We start from the raw sequence: 17,411 nt of genomic DNA, 5'->3' as shown, positions 1-17,411 counted from the left end.
CGCGTTTTAGTGGTGTAAACACCAAACATCGCCAACACATTGGTACTGTACAGGAGAAAGGGGAGTTTGGGCACAGTGCATGGCGTTGGCATTGCAACTTGTTAAGGCTTGGCGATGAAATCCCAAGCCCTGATATTTTCAGACGGCCCTGCAGTTTCCTATTGCTGTTTTCACTTCTAATAATGCTTCAGGCCTTACAAACTTCTAATAATGCTTCAGACCTTACAATGGTCGCTGGGTTGGCTCTGATTTCGGCAGGCATCGACACACTCTTGGGAATGGTTCCATGCATGACACGAGATTCCATTCTCAGCTGGAGAGTCTGCTCTTTAGATCAAATCACAACACATTGGTGCCGACCGGAAACGTATGGTTTCCTGTCTCAGCTGTGAGGGTGGCTTGCATGGCCGTACATTATGGCCTAACTCACTCCCCTCTTTTGGGTCATCAAGTTGCTCGATTATTCAGACATAAACTGCAACATTTGGACATGGACACCTTTATGGGTGAATTTATCAGACAGCAACTGTGCGGGAACACACATGTGCATTGCAAGGGTCAAGTCCTAAAAAAAAGTGGGGGACTCATTACCAAGCAATGGGAATGGTGTGTCATCAGAAATTAGTATATCCAGGTGAAATATGTAAATGTCATTCAATTGGCTTTGCATAACCATACAAAGTGCACAGGACGAATGGCATTTGCCTTTCATAAAATCCACACACACAAAACCAAGGGAGGATATTCTCTTCTAATAGTGTTTTGAAAATGTCAAAAGGTGTGCATGTTTTAAAACCGAATTTGACTGCAAAAATACAAGTTGCATAGTTCCCTGAATCAGGGTTTGCATCGGCAGTGCAAAGTCACTTTGACCTGTGCAAAAAATTCCATGAATCGGCCCTAAGAATCTACAACAATGTATCGAATCCCGAGGACGGCGCAAATTCAGAAGTACAAATGGGACAGTGGAGATTTCTCTTTTTACAAAGAACCTCTAAAATACCCAGGGGGGCGGCTTCCTCCCGCGTGTACCCTCGACTTGAGCCATGGAAGGATTGCCTGAAATGGTGGTCATTTCAATGAACTGTTTTGCATTCAGAATGCTTTGTTTGTACTAGACTCCTGAATGTAACGCACAATATACTATGCTCGTTTAGACATCTTACAACAAAATCCCATGTTATATTTGAATGCAACGAATTTAAGGTGTTTACATCTTTGTTAGTCAAATCGTGCCAACTTTTGCAGCATTAACTCCCTGCCTCCCCCACCCCCCCGACCCCAAATGGAGAACAAAAGTCAGCACTGTAGCTTTGCAGATCGAGAGCCAGTGCTAAGCAGGGCGCTTCACTTTGTGAGTACACCCTTCAAGTGAGGCTTGTTGCGGCACCTGGGAGGTTAAAGCTTTTAAGCCTTGGAACCGGACGTCTTGAGTGAAGGTTATGCAAATAGGTTTAAAATGTTAAATACATTTTAGGCTTCACTGCCTGTTGCTTCATAAGCTATGCAACTGTCAAAAGGATATGGACATCTTTGTCACAAACTTGTCACGCGCGTCCTCGTGTGCGGGGAAAGACTCCAAATCTTTCTCGAGCTGCCGAAGTTGACTTCCCATCTGCTTTAGGTTCTTTTCAAGATTTTCTGCAGAGACTGAAAAATAGACCGAAATGGAAGTTAAGTAATTATAGAATAACAGAAGCGCAAGAGCAGTCTTGGACATACAGTACAAACCATCTGCATTTCGGATTCCTTTTATTACTATTAACTCTGCTTTGTTCTTTGACATTGTACTATTTGGTATACAGCTGTTTATAAGAGGTTGCAATACAGGAATTTCATCTGGGTGGGCCAGCGTTGTGATCAGGGGGGCCCACATTCCATTGGGTGTGGGTCTAGGAGTACCCTCAACAAAGTGCTGGTGTTGATGCAGATTTCCCAGATCTGTGGTCCAGCAAAACATTTCTTCCCAGATCTGGAAAAATACATTTGCACCCCTCTATAAAAAAACTATACATAGCAAAAGAGAAGCAATGAAAATAGTGCTGCAACCTACATATCTTCCCTTTCCATCTGCTCTCGCCTTTCTGTTATATCTGATCCTCATTCACCTTTCCCCGTCCAGTCACAGATGGTGTCCGCCCAACAATACCTTCCTGAGCACTGTGACTACTCCAAGCAGGCCCCGGAAGAGAGGATTGTGCTCCCTTCATCTTGTTGTGAAAGATAGACCCCCCCACCCAAAATACTGAAGCAAGGAATAGGAGATTTGGTTTCCTACAAAATTAAACTTTTTTCAAACTTCTTTAAATTTCAAGAACAGAACATACCATGTTAAATCAATAAAGGTAGTCTTGTTGATCTTAAAAATATTTCGAGCACAACAATATATCTTCCAATAACATACACATATATATAATCCTCCCTTCACCCACACATTCCACAACCTCCTCGCCCCTCCTTTCCAACTGAACCCCTACAGTAGTCCCATTCTGAATGTCTCCCATCAATGGTTCATGTCCAAAATTACATTTTACACACAAAAAGTTATTTTTTGTTGCATTTTTGGAGCACATTTATTTTGGTTGAGAGTGCAAGGGAGTGCTAGGGCTGCATCAGGAGGCAGACAGTGCTGGTTGAGGGGTTTGCGGCATCCTGGTATCACTCCTGGTGGGGCGTGCCCCTGTACATCATTGTCTGATACATACTGTTAACATACTGGTTATAATATGTAATTGTCCATGATGACTCTTTGTTTGATGTGTTTACTTTGATTTGCTATTGAATGACAATTGTGTTAAATAAATGTGGCCCGGATATTTTCAAAGTTAGATGTGTGTGTGTCCTAATCCTTGTGCTGCCCATCTATTAAACCATCAGTGAGGCTTTTTGGAATAGCTTATAATGCAAACTGAATCACTTCTAGGGGCACCTAATTTTAACAGGTAAGGCATAGTGAAATAAAAAAAATATGCCAAGGATCACACACTTTGGTCAAGTGGTAAAGCCATAATGTGAGCCTAGCCTGGAATTTAGATACTTGACTACACATCTTCGGAGCTCAAGTTGATACAGATATGTGTCGAAGTTAGTTTGGCTTTGAATACATAAAATAATACTAAATTGTGTACAGATTACTTTAAAAATGCACAAGTCACATGATAGGGGGCATTTTGTTTTGAATCCTAAACTGCACAGATCGGAATTCTCCTGTTTGCACTTTTTTTGCAAAAGGGGCTATTCATTAATTTTAATTAGCATAAAACACAGGCAAAAATCGCCTTTGCTCTTTACCACTACTTGTCTGGAAAAGTGTAAATCACTTCCACAATTAACGATTGTGGGAGCCATCCACAATGGATTCCTTTGGACTCTGCCCACTTTTTCCAGGTGTAAAAGGTCAGGCAGGTCCCGTAGGAATCTATTGGTTTTCCGCCAAAGTAAAAAATACATGCTGGTGAAATACCAATCGGATTTGGCAGGGAGAGCTTGTTAAGTCAGTTCTGCTCTTCAACTTCACCTGTCAAATCATACAAAATCCTGCAGCTCATAAAAAGTGGAGCTACATGCACCACTTCTTCCACTCCACTTGTCCTGGGAAATTATCCCCTATGACTGTAGCTTTATTTTCCCCATCCTGAAAGGAAGCGTACAAGCTCCAGCATAGCAATTAAAGAGAACTTAAAAAAAATCTCATAAAGACACAAAGTGAAATTAAATGCAAGACAAGGTTATTGTTTCACACAGCTTGTTATGTATCCCCTTACTTACTAATCGCCCAACAATCACACTTAAATAGCTTCTTCAAACCCTATTTAATTGTTTTTTTAAAGTGCCACAGCAATGGTCAATGCCTTTTTACCTTTCCTCATCTCGAATCACTTCCTGTTGTAAATAGTATGCCTCTGAGACACGTTAAAAAGATACGATCTCACTGGTAGGGCCTGATCAGCCCTGACTGTATTTTAGAGGAGAGAGTAGAGAAGGTTTGGGGGTGGGGGGAGGAGAATTGGCAGTTGTCCCATGTCCAAAATGTTAAATCCACCTCTGATTGCACTTTTTAGAAATTATTTAAGTACAGCTTTTTAGATATAAAAGATGTACACCTTTTAAACTTTACCCACAACATTATAGAAAATGTTCTTTTTTGTTATTTTACGGGTGTTCATGTTTCATTTCGGCACTGCCTAAACACCCAGCACCCAGGATTTACATCATACTTTACAAACAAATCCCACAACACACACACAATTTTGTTTGCATGCAAAATGTGTACATTTACTCTAACAGAATGAGGTTATCAAATCAGTACTTATCAGCTTGAATCATGAAACGTTCTGGCAGAGTAGACTAGGTTTCCAAACAAAGATACATTCTATTTAGGTTGGAGCCCCACTGGTAAGTATGCATGAGAACATTCTGAAACTGGTCAATACTTGCCAACCTAGCCTTATCATTTTCAGGTATGGCCTTGTTGGACCAGCTCAGTGAGGAGCAGCTTGATTCCCTAGGTGCAGCAAGCAAGACACCCACGTCTGGGCATATACACATTCACTTAGGGAGAAAAACGGAAGCCAACATGCACTGGCAAAGCCAACCGCTTGGGCTTTTGATTAGGCATGGATAGGCGTTTGCCAGGCACTGCCATAAGTGTAGCACCTAGTCATAAGATGGGAACAGCTGGAAAATGGTGCCAGTAACTGGGCATATGATGGCATTGCCTGGCAAATGTCTGCTAATACCTATACGCAAGCCAAAACTGCTGGCTTTGCGATTTCTTGTTTAAGAAAAGACTTCAGTGCAAGTCACAGAGGCATTGACAAATATATTGCTTATAAAATCAACTGGCTGCAGACACACATTAAGCAAAGTGAACTACACCAGGAGCTCATTTACAGAGGCAATTAAGCAATTAAACACTCAAAAGAATGCTTAGATATAACACTGGCAAGCCCTATACAGCAACATGCTTGGTGTTACTTTGTGATAGAGCTTGCTCAAAGAGTTCTAGAAAGGTTAGGTTTTGGTGGTGAGGCATTAACATAGCCATGGCTAGTCATTAGGCGGGTAAATAACCAGACACACACATAGGATGTGTGTTTCTCCTCACATTTTATTGCCATCTTATCTGTGTTCCACAGCATGTGTTCTGGTTGTACCTAATAGGTAAAAAGTCTCTGAATCAATTATAACCACCGCCATTGCTCTTGCCAGCCTTCCATACCATTGTTTGCATATCGGCCTTGGCCCTGTCACTAATGTCAGAAGCCATTCCAAACTGCTAGACCACAGGGCCTAAAAATTCATATGGTTGCTTGTGTTCCAGTGTAGATGGAACATGGCCTAGCAATTGAGATTGAACTGCACCTTTTGGTGGCAGCACCAAAAGTCATTTGCTAATGGCTTGTCCCCTTTCTAATCGCACTAACCTACTACAGAATTATGGCATGGAATATTCCACAGTACAAATGTAGTGGTAATGTTGAATTCAAAGTCTTGCATTTATCACTTTTTGATTTTACTACACTCTCCCATCCAGAATTACCTTTTTGTTACTACCAACCTTATCTTTTCACTTATACTCAAGTAGTTAATGCAGCAGAATATTAACTTTGAATGTAATGTGTAAGGGCCCCGAGTCAGTTGAAACACCTTCTGCAGCAATCTGTGTCCAAGCAACTTTACATGTATATTCCCACAAAAAATAAACATACTTTTAAATTACAGAAACCAAAATTGGGATTTTAGGTTTGAGAAAATAGTTTTAGACAGCCTGCTTGAATAAGTGTCCTACCTCACTTAGAGGTGTGAACAATCCTCCATCTCCCTGGTCATTTGTACTTTTATGCTGTGGGGCATAAAGTCTAGGGCAAGAAAACAAATCCTACAGGGCCTGCCTGCAATTCAGCCTCTTAGAAGGATGTCTCTGAGGCTGCTGCTGAATGTTCATAGTGACATCCACCTCCCATTCCCTCAGTTACCAGTGGTGTATAACACCACTGACATGGCCTTCTTTCTAGGGGGGCCAGAGGCTGGCTCTGGGGGGGCCTGCCCCCCCTGGTGGAGCTGGGCCAGTTGCAATATCTTTTTTAATAATGTGTGCAGAAGCGTTAAAAGCAATGTTAAAATTGTGTGTGTTTAATTATCACAAGCAAATTCCAAAACCTTATTTTACTTACGTTACGAAAGCATGCTAAAAACTAGTCAAATCCTTAGAATCTGACTATTTTGACCACTCACTAAACTTGCCACGGTCTTCCACGCATTTGCAGGTAAATTCATATGCTCCTTCCCATTAGCCAAGCTACTAATATTTATAATGTTTAGATCCTTCCTATAACAAACGTTAAGACTTTGTGGCTTCAAAAACAATTCGTTATGGGTAGAATATTTTATTAAAACAAAAACCAAAGACTGTGATCCGTGTTTACTTAAGAATAAAGCATTTAAAAAAAACACAAAAACGCTTCAACTCCATATTTCTTATCACAATGGAATAATTACCGAACTGCAGGCCCCATGTAGAAAGTAAGCATTCTATCTTTTGGACACATCGGTGGAGTAGATCAATGAATGGTAAAATCTCTCGCAGCAGAACAGGGTTTGCCAATAGCAAAAGTATGAGGACAAACTGGAACCAACTTGGTAACTGAAAAGGTCAATGTGGGGTTTAATGACAACCAGGATCACACAAACTGAAAGGCCCTTTAGGCCTAAAATGTGCAGAAATATCTTCTTATGGAAAGGCACACTGGCAGAATGAAATGCCTGCCTCAAAAGTTTAACACTGTGAATGTGTTTAGCGAATTTAAATACATGTGTATTTCTGCAGCTGAAACTAGCAATATGCGAAAAATAAAATTAGACTGCAGGAAGCAATTGGAAAAGGCACATTGTGAACTGAGAGACAAAAGGATTTCACTTGCAAATGCCACACACAAAATGCTGGGTGCATTGTAATCGAGAGGAATACACTTATTCAAAAGGCCCTTGCATGTGGTTGATAAGGCCAAGAAAAATTAAAAGATGATTCTACATGGAAAGCAGGGCTTTGCAAACACCGTCACTGAAATGTCTAAAAGTGTGCATTTCGCAGCTGGAAATAAAGACATGGAGACAAATATTCCCTTGCTAAAATGAAAAGATCATGAGAAGGGCCTTGAACCGCGATGGCGAGATGCAAGTTATTAAAAATAAATAAATGGCTTCACATGAAAAATAAATGCAACAGATTGAAAAGGTAATATTTTCTTTCAGATCCAACATTTAAAAGGTTTTATGGGCCCAGGACATGTATGACTAAGTTTCGATTTCCTGAGAAGGAGTCAGTTGCTAGTCAGAACATTTAAGTGATCGTCCCCCATTACAGATCTGCTTGGCTCTCCATTTTAAAGTCAAATCTCTTTGAGGTCACAGCAGAAGGAATGTATGGTAAAGTTGCTATGCAAGTGGATCAACAACAGAACCAGCCCTGGACACAAGCTTTTAAATTCGAAATGTTGTGTGGTCAAGATTTGAATGACAAATGAAAAATTACAGAACTGCCTCATTGTGCTCAGAGGGCAAAGGTGAGCCTGGTGACCTGGAAGAGAAGGATCTCTCCTACAGACTGACTTGTAGGACTAATTAATGACTGTAATTGCAAGCTAAAATAAACCGCAGCAGATGCACAAAGCGAACGTCAGAAGTGAAACTCGCTTTGAAAGTAATTAAGGAATATATATTGTACTAGCCGCCATTGAGTTACCTATGGAACCACATTGTATTGATTTTCTGCGTTTTTATATGGAAACAAAAGGACAATAATTGCTGCGGTATTCTGAATGTTGCAGTCCATTGTAAGGAGCCCGTTTGCTTCCAGTCACAGTGAAAAAAGTGTGCATGCAACTTAGATTCCAAAAGAGTTTCCAGATTGGTCTGTCAGGGTTTCCAGGAGTCTTGCAGGTGCATTGTGGAAAAAGAAGTCAACATTTTTGGAAATACTGATTTGTGAAAGGAAATATTAAAGAATGATTATGGGGCTTTTCTGGTGATGGTTGACAATGCCCTAGGTGTCTGTAGATAGCGCCACCCAGAGGCCAAGATGCAGAGACGTGACAATGTCACGTCCGGTGCATTGTTTGAAGTGATGCCAAAGCGGAACTGAGCTGCAACCCCTCGTGGCGAAAAAATTTCCAAGGACAGCTGCCCTCGAGAAAGAATATAATAGATGAGGAATCCCTAGGAGGAAGGAATCAGTTCAAACCCCTTTTCTGAAAGGAGTTAAAGAAAAAGGCATTTGAATAAAATGGAGATGCCAGTGAGACAAAAAAAATATGAAATCTCTATAGAATGATACGCACAAGACTAATAAAATGTTCAATGTGGATTTATAATGCAACAGTAGCAAATCTTAATGGCAAACTTGGTTATTTGACTTAGTCAATCATAAAATTCTCTGCCAATACCTCTCCTCAGCCGCCCACTTCTAGGCCAAAGCCATAGTCTGGATAAAGTCCTTCATATCTAATTGCACAATGAGAGTATTCTCCACATCTACAGGCCCGCTGGCTATGACAGACAATTCGCAAACAACCTCTGCGACTCTATTGCCACCCTTCAGCTAAACCATCCCAACATCACCCTTCTTGTAGACTTCAACACATGGCTAGACATTCCCACCAACCCTATGACACACTCTCTGGTTGACGGTTTAAACGCAATTAACCTCCAACCTCACATAAATGGCCCGACTCACTATAAAGGACACACTCTTGATGCCATCTTTAGCTCCAACACCCTGATTCACTTAAAGCCACCCACCCCTATCATCTGGTCCGATCACTTCATTCTCTCGTTCGCCATTCACTCACCCGACCCCCTTCCCGTACTCTAATCCGAACCTCCAAATCTACGCAAATGCTGGAAAAAACTAATAATCGTCCCTGACCTAGCCAACACACTCCTCCAGTCTCCTCCACCTAACTGCCAACTCAACAAACAACTAACCCCTGACGCCCTTGACTCATGGCTCAACGCATCTCTGATGCGGCTCACACCCCCTTGCAAACCATCATCCCGCCATGGCCTCTTCCCCAGATGGTTCACTCCTGAGTTGAAGATCACTAAACAACCATATAAATACCTAGAACGCAAATGGCAGAAAGACAAAATCCAGGAGAGCAGGGCCACCTTGGTACGACACCTTTATCAGTACAAAGCCGAAATCCGGAAAGCAAAAAAAGCCCACAACTCCCGAATCCTAAACTGCAAAAACCCAAGCAAAGAACTCCACAAAATCATCTCTGAATTCACCAATCCGACTTGCACCACAACCGTCCCGACCCCCACACAATCACTGTGCGATTCACTCTCCCTTCACTTTTACACCACGACTCTCGAAAGAACAAATACTCTAGCCACCAAACTGGCTCTCTTACATCCACCAGACAATTCTCCCCCAATACCGGCCAGCCCACCATCTACGACCACTACGCAACCAACATTTGAATCCTTTAGTCCAATATCACCAGAGCAATTTCTCAAACTTCTATCTGCCCGCAAACTATCTGGCTCGCCGCTGGACCCTTGCCCAGCCACAATCCTCCAAGAAATGTTTGCTTCCACTTGCACAGGAGAACAGGCAAGATCCATTATAAATGCCTCCCTTTCCTCTGGTATCTTTCCCGACGCATTCAAAACGGTTCATGTCAAACCTCTAATTAAAAAACCTTTGCTCGACCCTCTCGATCCCAAAAACTACTGCCCCATCTCAAACACCAGGTTCCTTGCCAAACTCATTGACCGAACCGCCTACTCCCAACTAAATGCCTTTGTCGAAGCCAACAATCTCCTAGACCCCGCCCAATCAGGTTTCAGAGCCCGTCACAGAACTGAAACCACCCTAACATCAATCTGCGATGACCTTAAAATGACGGCAGACTCCGCGGGATGCGCCACACTAATCCTTCTCGACTTATCCGCCACCTTTGACACAATCAATCACTCCATCCTGCTAGACCACCTCCACTCCCTAGGAATTTGTAGAACCGCTCTTAAATGGATAGCTTCATTCCTCAAAGATAGGTACCAAATAACGATACTCTCCACCTATACCTCCCAAACCCGACCAGTCGACACGGGAGTCCCACAAGGAGCATGCCTATCCGCCCTCCTGTTCAATCTCTACTTGATCACCCTCCCACCGATAATTCGTTCACACAACATCCTGTGCTACAACTACGCTGACGACACTCAACTAATTCTAAAACTCCTGAACTCAAACCCCAATTCCTGACCTGGCCTCCTAACTCCTTGACATAGAACTCTGGATGGCCCAAAGCCACCTCTTGTTAAACCCCTCCAAAACCGAAATCATGGTATGTGGCAACGCCGAACTTCTTCCGCACCCACTACCCTGGCCATCCGCCATGGGCAACTCACCGACCCCCTCCAACTCAATGAAAAATCTTGGATGCACCCTTGACTCTGGCCTAACACTCTTGCGCCAAGTCAACAACGTCTCAAAGTCCTGCCACTACCACCTTAAAACCCTTAAGCGCATCTTTCCATATCTCTCCTTTCCCAACAGACTCGCCGCTGGCCAATCAATCGTTTTATCAAGACTGGACTACGCAAACCCCCCATACCTAGGAGTCCACGCGTACCAACTGAATAAACTCCAAAGGGCACAAAACGCGGCAGCAAAATTGCTACTTGCGGTCAGACCAAGAGACCACATCTCCCCAGCCCTTAAGACGCTGCACTGGCTTCCAGTAGCCCAAAGGGTGACTTTCAAAACCTTATGCATCTCGCATCGAGCACTGCATAAAACCGGACCTCAATATCTTCAGGACAAGCTAAAACCCTATCACCCCCACGCACCCTAAGATCAAGCTCAGCCGGCCTCCTAGTCATACCGAAGACAAACTCAGTCAGGTCAGGCGGATCATCATTCTCAGCCTTGGCCCCCACGCTATGGAACTCACTCCCACCCCACATCCGCCTAACTGAGGATTAACGTCCTTCCGCAAAATGCTGAAAACCTGGCTCTTCCCCTAAAACCAACCCGTACCAAACTAACCCAAACAGACTAACAGCAACTCAATGACACCAATCCAACAGACTACCTGATGCGAGAAATTGACAACTAATAACCCCTAATATAAACTAGAAGGTCAAACAGAATTAAACAAATAAAATAGATCAAAGCAGTGAAATGGTTAATAAGAGTAAATCATACCGAAACAGTAAAGAGATCTAAACTCCTGAAATGGACAGAATGCAGGAGGAGTGAACTAAGTGAATGGTGTGGATGAAATCGTTAGAATGGATGAAGCAGGTAGGACCGATGAATGCGCTGAGTGGAAGAATGCATGAGTGGAAGAACAGATAACTAAATAGATTGAATGAGTGTGGAAATCGAATGAATATGTAGATCGGATGAGTGTATAGAATGTATGAACATGTTGAGCGGTTGAGTATGTAGAGCGACTGGGTGTGTAGAGCGGACGAGCGAGTAGCACAGATTAGTGCGTAAATACAGAGAAGCGAGTAGAATGCAGGAGTGCGTAAAACAGATGAATGTACAAGACGGATGAGCATAAACCCGATGAGTGTGTAGAACAGATGAGTATGTGGAGCGGATGAGTATGTAGAGTGCATGAGTGTGGATAGCGGATGAATACGAAAGTGCGGAGAGTATGTAGATCGCCAGAGCGGATGAGTGGATAGAGCGGGCCAGAGGATAGAGCGGGCCAGCGGATAGAGCGGGCCAGCGGATAGAGCAGAAAAAGTGTATTGAGCGGATGAATGTATACAACAGACAAGTATATGGAGCGGATGAGTGTACAGAGAGGATGAATGTACAGAGCAGATGAAGGTATAGAACAGATGAGTGTAGAGATGAAGTGCTTAAAGCATATGTGCGCGTAGAGGGGATGGGCGCGTAGAGGGGATGGGCGCGTAAAATAGGTGAATGCACAATACGTGTGAGGGCATAAAGCAGATGAGTGCCTCGAGTCAACGAACGCCTGGAGCGAACAAGTGCCCAGAGTGAACGAATGGGTTGCGTAGAGTGGACAAGTACGTAGAATGAACGAGCACAAACTGCATCCAGTACTGATGAGTACGTTGATTGGAGTAGAACGTAGAGCTGCTGAATGCGTAGAGCATGGGCAAGAGTGCATGCATGGGGCAGACAAGAGTGTGTGACGTATATAGTATGGTTTGGAAGACAGAGAACGCTTGAAAGAGCATATTACCCATCATATCACACCCCCACGCTTACTCTCTCCTTTACATCACCACTCAACTAGAACACAGGGATACTATGACACCATTTGGTATAACTGTTCTCATACCTACATCCGCCGCTCACCCCACATCATGCTATGTAAACACTGCTGGTTAAACACCCCCCAGCCAGGCGTTCTCCTCAGGCCTAACGCAGCCACATCCGGTCTGGATAAATCCCGCCAGAACGAACACATACTCCTGATCTCTCTACCACCACACCTACCGCTATGAAGCAGCTGTTACACGAATACCGCACGAGCTGCACACATACCAAGTGCTCACACGCACCTTTTGGCTCTCTCTACTCTCTCTACTGATCTGAATTTCGGTTCCCAAGGGCGTTCAACCTACCAGCGCCTTCAGACCATACCAATGGTATATAAGGCGCTATATAAATGCAGAATAACATAACATATCAGCAGCAGCCACCCCTGCCCCAGTCACCTGTGGAGTGCCTTAATGTGCTTGCGTCTCACAGACCCTTTATAACATCCTCACCAAACCCCTCTTCAACTTCGATGCCCGGGGTGCCACCTACACGAACTATGCAGATGATACCCAAATCCTCCTACCAATAACAATTGACATTGACTCCAGTGCACTAAGCAAATTATACCAAACCATCCAAGGCTGGATGACACAATACGGTTTATGTCTAAATGACAAGAAAACCAAACTACTTCTTATTGGCAGACAAGCCCGCCTAAACACACTCAATGACCCATACAAATCCTTTTCCATCGACGGGAACATTATCACTGTTGCCAAAAAGGTAAAGACCATGGGAGTATATCTCGACTTCACATTATCATTAGCTAGGCAGGTAAATGCTATTGCTTCTGCCGCAGCATACATTGTGAAACGGATTAATGCCTGCAGGCCATTCCTATCCAATGACAACTGTATCACATTTGCAAGAGCCTCATTCTATCCAGGATCCACTAAACTACTCCTTTGCAGGCACCAATGCCTGAAACATAAAAAAGCTTCAGGTCATTCAGAATAACGCTGCAGGAGCAGCATTAAACATCTCAAAAAAAGACCACATTTCCACAGCCAGACTTAACATCCATTGACTCCCGGTCCAAGAACGCATCATGTTTAAAATGCTAGCACTGACCCACAAATGTATCTCAAACACTGCCCCTACCTACTTGTCCAGAAATATTTCCCTGGACCAATTGATCAGACACACCTATATTGTCTATTTGCACTTACCTGACATTACTAGATTCAAGCGACAGAAAGCAGGGGGGTAGTAGCTTCCCGGTAATCGTGGCCAAACTCTGGAATGCCCTCCCTCTAGCCCTAAGATCCAATGACTCCTTCTGGTCTTTCCACAAAGGACTCAAAACGTGGCTTTTCTCACAAGACCTCCAAACTTAACTGAACTGACAGCTCTTAGCACTGCCACCTCCACCCTGTTCAGAAACCTGTATATATTATTCATGTTTATAACACTGTACCCACTACCTGTAACTAACTACTAATAACCACTACCTGTAACTTATGTATTACCTATGTCTGTAACCTTGTTGGAACCAAGAGCAACCACAGTCCTCATGTAACCAGTGCCCAGATGCCCCCGGGTTCGGCGCGCTCTATAAATGTCAAAATAAATAAATAAAATTGGGTGGCTTGGACACAGATAAAGTTGTTGTTTTTGCAAAAGACTCTGGTTGACTTATAGAAGGAGAAAAAGACTTCAAGGATGCTCTCTTTTCAATGGCTTTGTGCCCAAAACACATTGAAAAACACTACAGTGCCAAGATCACAGCGCTTCCCCTAGAACTCACCCACAAGATTCAACATGATCAATATAGAGACAGAGATCAATTTTTGCTCACATTTCGGGGAGCTTTTGCAAACTTGTCAAATTCGGATTTGTGACACACAACACATCTCAAATGATGTTGGGGGCCTAGGGAAGTCAGCAGAAGAGTTTACTCCGCCTGTCTTTTCTTGGGCATGGCCTCAACATGCCAAGGTTCTCCACCAGCGAGTAAATTCCAGATATACCCTCCTAGCGCAAAGAACACCTCCTCTCCAGCTATCTTTGCGCTGCGCCCCACAGAATACAGTTGAGTCCCTCGATAAATTGGGTCCAATATTACACATAGCTCCTCCTCCTTTTCCCTCTGATGCCTTCCTTTACATCTCATCTATCCCTCACCCCCATCCCAACTATCTACCTGACTTTGCTTCTCCCTGCCACTACTGAATGATCTATCATACTCCTTCGCCTCTCTGAAAGCATGCTAACGCCATTAACTATGGCAGGAGGCACAATACAAATGAAAGAAAACATTCAAGGCATGCGGTCAAGCTCTGGCCTACAAGCTCCAGATAGGCTAACAGCGCAACACGGCAGCACGAGTGGCAGGGTTGCACTAAACTAGCACCATTTGACATTGCCGATCATATTGCCTTCTATGATAATGACCACCACATGTTTTTGAGAGTAATCTACAGGATAATTTTGAGAATGTCCCAGAAAATCAATAATTTTTTTTAAAAGACCTGGTCTCACAGCTCTAAGTTTGATGGACTCCAATGTCTGGCCTTTGTGCGACTTTCTGATACCTCATGATTCACTATGTCTCGCTTTTCAAAGCAGTGAAAGCTTACAGAGCTTCCTCGCTCTTTAAGTAAACTACGTGTAATTAAACATCAATCATCCTGCAAATATGATCTATTCTGAGGTGGTGTACTCGAGTTTCTGACAGGCTCAAGATGAAAGAGTCTGTTTAGGCCTTGCTTAGGTAAAATGACATGCAGAAAGGAAGATAAATATACCAATATAACCATGGCACTCGCAGGAAATTTAGGTAAATAAGAATCACACCGAGTAGACTCTTCAGAAGACGCATGATGGATGGCAATGCTTCTGCGCGGGAATGGAAATGAATACAGATCGCAAAAGATGGCGGGTTGAACAGAGGCGGCGCCAGCGACTTGCTGCAAGTCCTTTTCCTCAAAACCAGCAGAGCACTATAGTGTAAGGCCGGGGGATCTGTATGAAGAACCTAAGGCTGATGGGCTTTTCAGTGTCTAAGGGTCGACAGAGTACTGTGCGCTCGCAGCCTCGCAAAAGCGCACACACTTCGAGCACTTGGGGCCTTGGCCACTGAAGTCTGCCGGTCCCTTTTATACTGCAGTCAAAGTCACATTCAATTGTGATAGCCTTCGCTTAGGGGAGTTGGAAGGACATTAAATTGGTACTTAAAAAATATTGCGCCTTCCCAAAATTAAATATTCATTTACATTCATGAGAAGACCGCTACAATAAGGTTTAGGGCCTGATCAAGGGTCGGGTGTCATCAGTTCGTTCTAGGAGAAACTCCTAAATCCATCGAGAAGGGAGTCTAGCGCTTGCTTTATTAAACAGACATACGCGAGGTGTGTGTTATTTCACCCAACAGTCTCGCCGACATTTTGTAAATCATTTTCAATTTCCATTTGCTTTTTTAGTTGATGGCACACAGATCGCCAATTATATAATGCGCCAATTTACAGCAGTGTTTTTCTTGAGCTCATTTATAGCTGCAGCAGAATGGGCAGCTCAATAAAAAAAAGAGGCAACACGGCTATCGTGGGGAAATGAGCAGATCTCTACACCATTAACATATTTCATTCCGTAGAAGAATTCTGCCGCCAATGAAAGGTTAATCAAATAAAACAACGCTACAAACAAACATTACAGGCAATAAATATCCGAGAAAGCTGCAAGGGCCAAACAAGCCTTCCGCAAACCCAGGAATATATGGGCAACTCTAGAGAGGTGGCGCACACTTCTGCTCCCCAGAGTCAGCCAGTCCCAAACAACTAGCTTAAGTCTGGACAACTGACAGATTAGCTAAAGTATTGGGCTACGCAAGATCAGGAGGAGGACACGGATACTTGCACGACATGTCAAGTGTGTATTTATTAAAGAAAAGGATAATGCCCATCTCTCCCTACTTCTGTGGGTTGTTCCCTACCTAACAAACTAGCTAAGGTGATGGTCAGTAGTTAGTGAATGTTTGTTTGTTCACTTTTATTGCGCACCAGACCCGTAAGTAACAGGGCGCATTAAGAAAATGCAAAGCTTACATAGTTACAAGAGATACAATATATACAATAAAGGCTTACATAGTATCCGTAGTTATAAAATATACACGATATACAATAAAGACTTATGTGATTACAAAAATATGCAATGTACAAATATACAGGTTACAGAGAGGCACAAAGTTTAAATGAGAATATAAAGGCGAGTGAGACTCAATTGATCAAGGTACGAAATAGGCCTAGAGGTAGGAGACTAGGGGTCTTAATGTCTTAAAAAAGAATCTGTCCACCGTCACAACTAATGCTAACTGACCCTACCACTATCTTAACGAAGATAGGTCATATCACCACATACTCACCCAGTACATCCATACGGATATGGTTATGCTATACAACCAAACTATCCTTGACGCCATCAACAAAATCGCCCCCTTGGGCATCCGCAAAGCTAAACCCACTGCCCACCACAACTCAAGGTATACCTCCAGTCTTAAAGCCATACACACAGAAAAAAGAATAGCCGAAAGAGCCTGGAAAAAAAACGCCTTCCTGTGCAAACAAGTAGCAATTGAACACCCTGGCTATATAATACAAACACACCATCCTCCAATCAAAAGGCAACTCCTACACCGAAAGAATCTTGCAAGCAAACTATGGGACAAGATAACTTTTCTCGATTCTACGGGAGCTAGAATCCCATGCCCCCCTGCCCCCAGAACACTGCAACCAAGATACAGTGGTGCAATAACATTCAAAAGGCCCTCTTTCGTAACATTTCCTTACTCCAAGACAAAATCAATTCCAAAAAATCTAAACTAGCGCCTTCTATCCAGACCTGTGACAACCCACTACTCTGTCCATTTCTATGCCTAGATTCAAATTCACCCCTGCAACAGCACAAACCATTAAAACTATCCACAGCCTAAAACCGTCTAAATGTCAAGGTGACATCTGCCCAGCCTCTCTCATAAAAGACTGTGCCAAAGAGCTGGCGCCCTTTATCACAACTCTAATTAACAACTCTTTCTCCTCTAGCAACGTACCAGAAAATCTGAGAGAGGCCTCGGTACACCCACTTCTCAAAAAAC

General features: G+C 43.3%; 1 protein-coding gene across 7 annotated transcripts in view; it reads right to left on the bottom strand.

The window, feature by feature from the left end:
* Positions 1–17,411, bottom strand: part of DIAPH3 (diaphanous related formin 3) — a 2,562,783-nt gene that overhangs the window by 863,391 nt on the left and 1,681,981 nt on the right. For all 7 annotated transcript variants that reach the window (XM_069640497.1, XM_069640493.1, XM_069640496.1 and 4 more), the window contains one exon: positions 1,527–1,650. In XM_069640497.1, coding sequence (XP_069496598.1) covers positions 1,527–1,650 — 124 coding nt within the window. The remainder of the gene's footprint in view (positions 1–1,526; positions 1,651–17,411) is intronic.

The sequence above is a fragment of the Ambystoma mexicanum genome, chromosome 7q, assembly GCF_040938575.1.
Source record: "Ambystoma mexicanum isolate Mex_15411 chromosome 7q, UKY_AmexF1_1, whole genome shotgun sequence".
Classification (NCBI taxonomy): Eukaryota; Metazoa; Chordata; class Amphibia; order Caudata; family Ambystomatidae; genus Ambystoma; species Ambystoma mexicanum.
Note: the sequence above shows the minus strand (reverse complement) of the source record. Positions and strands in the feature narration are given on the sequence as shown.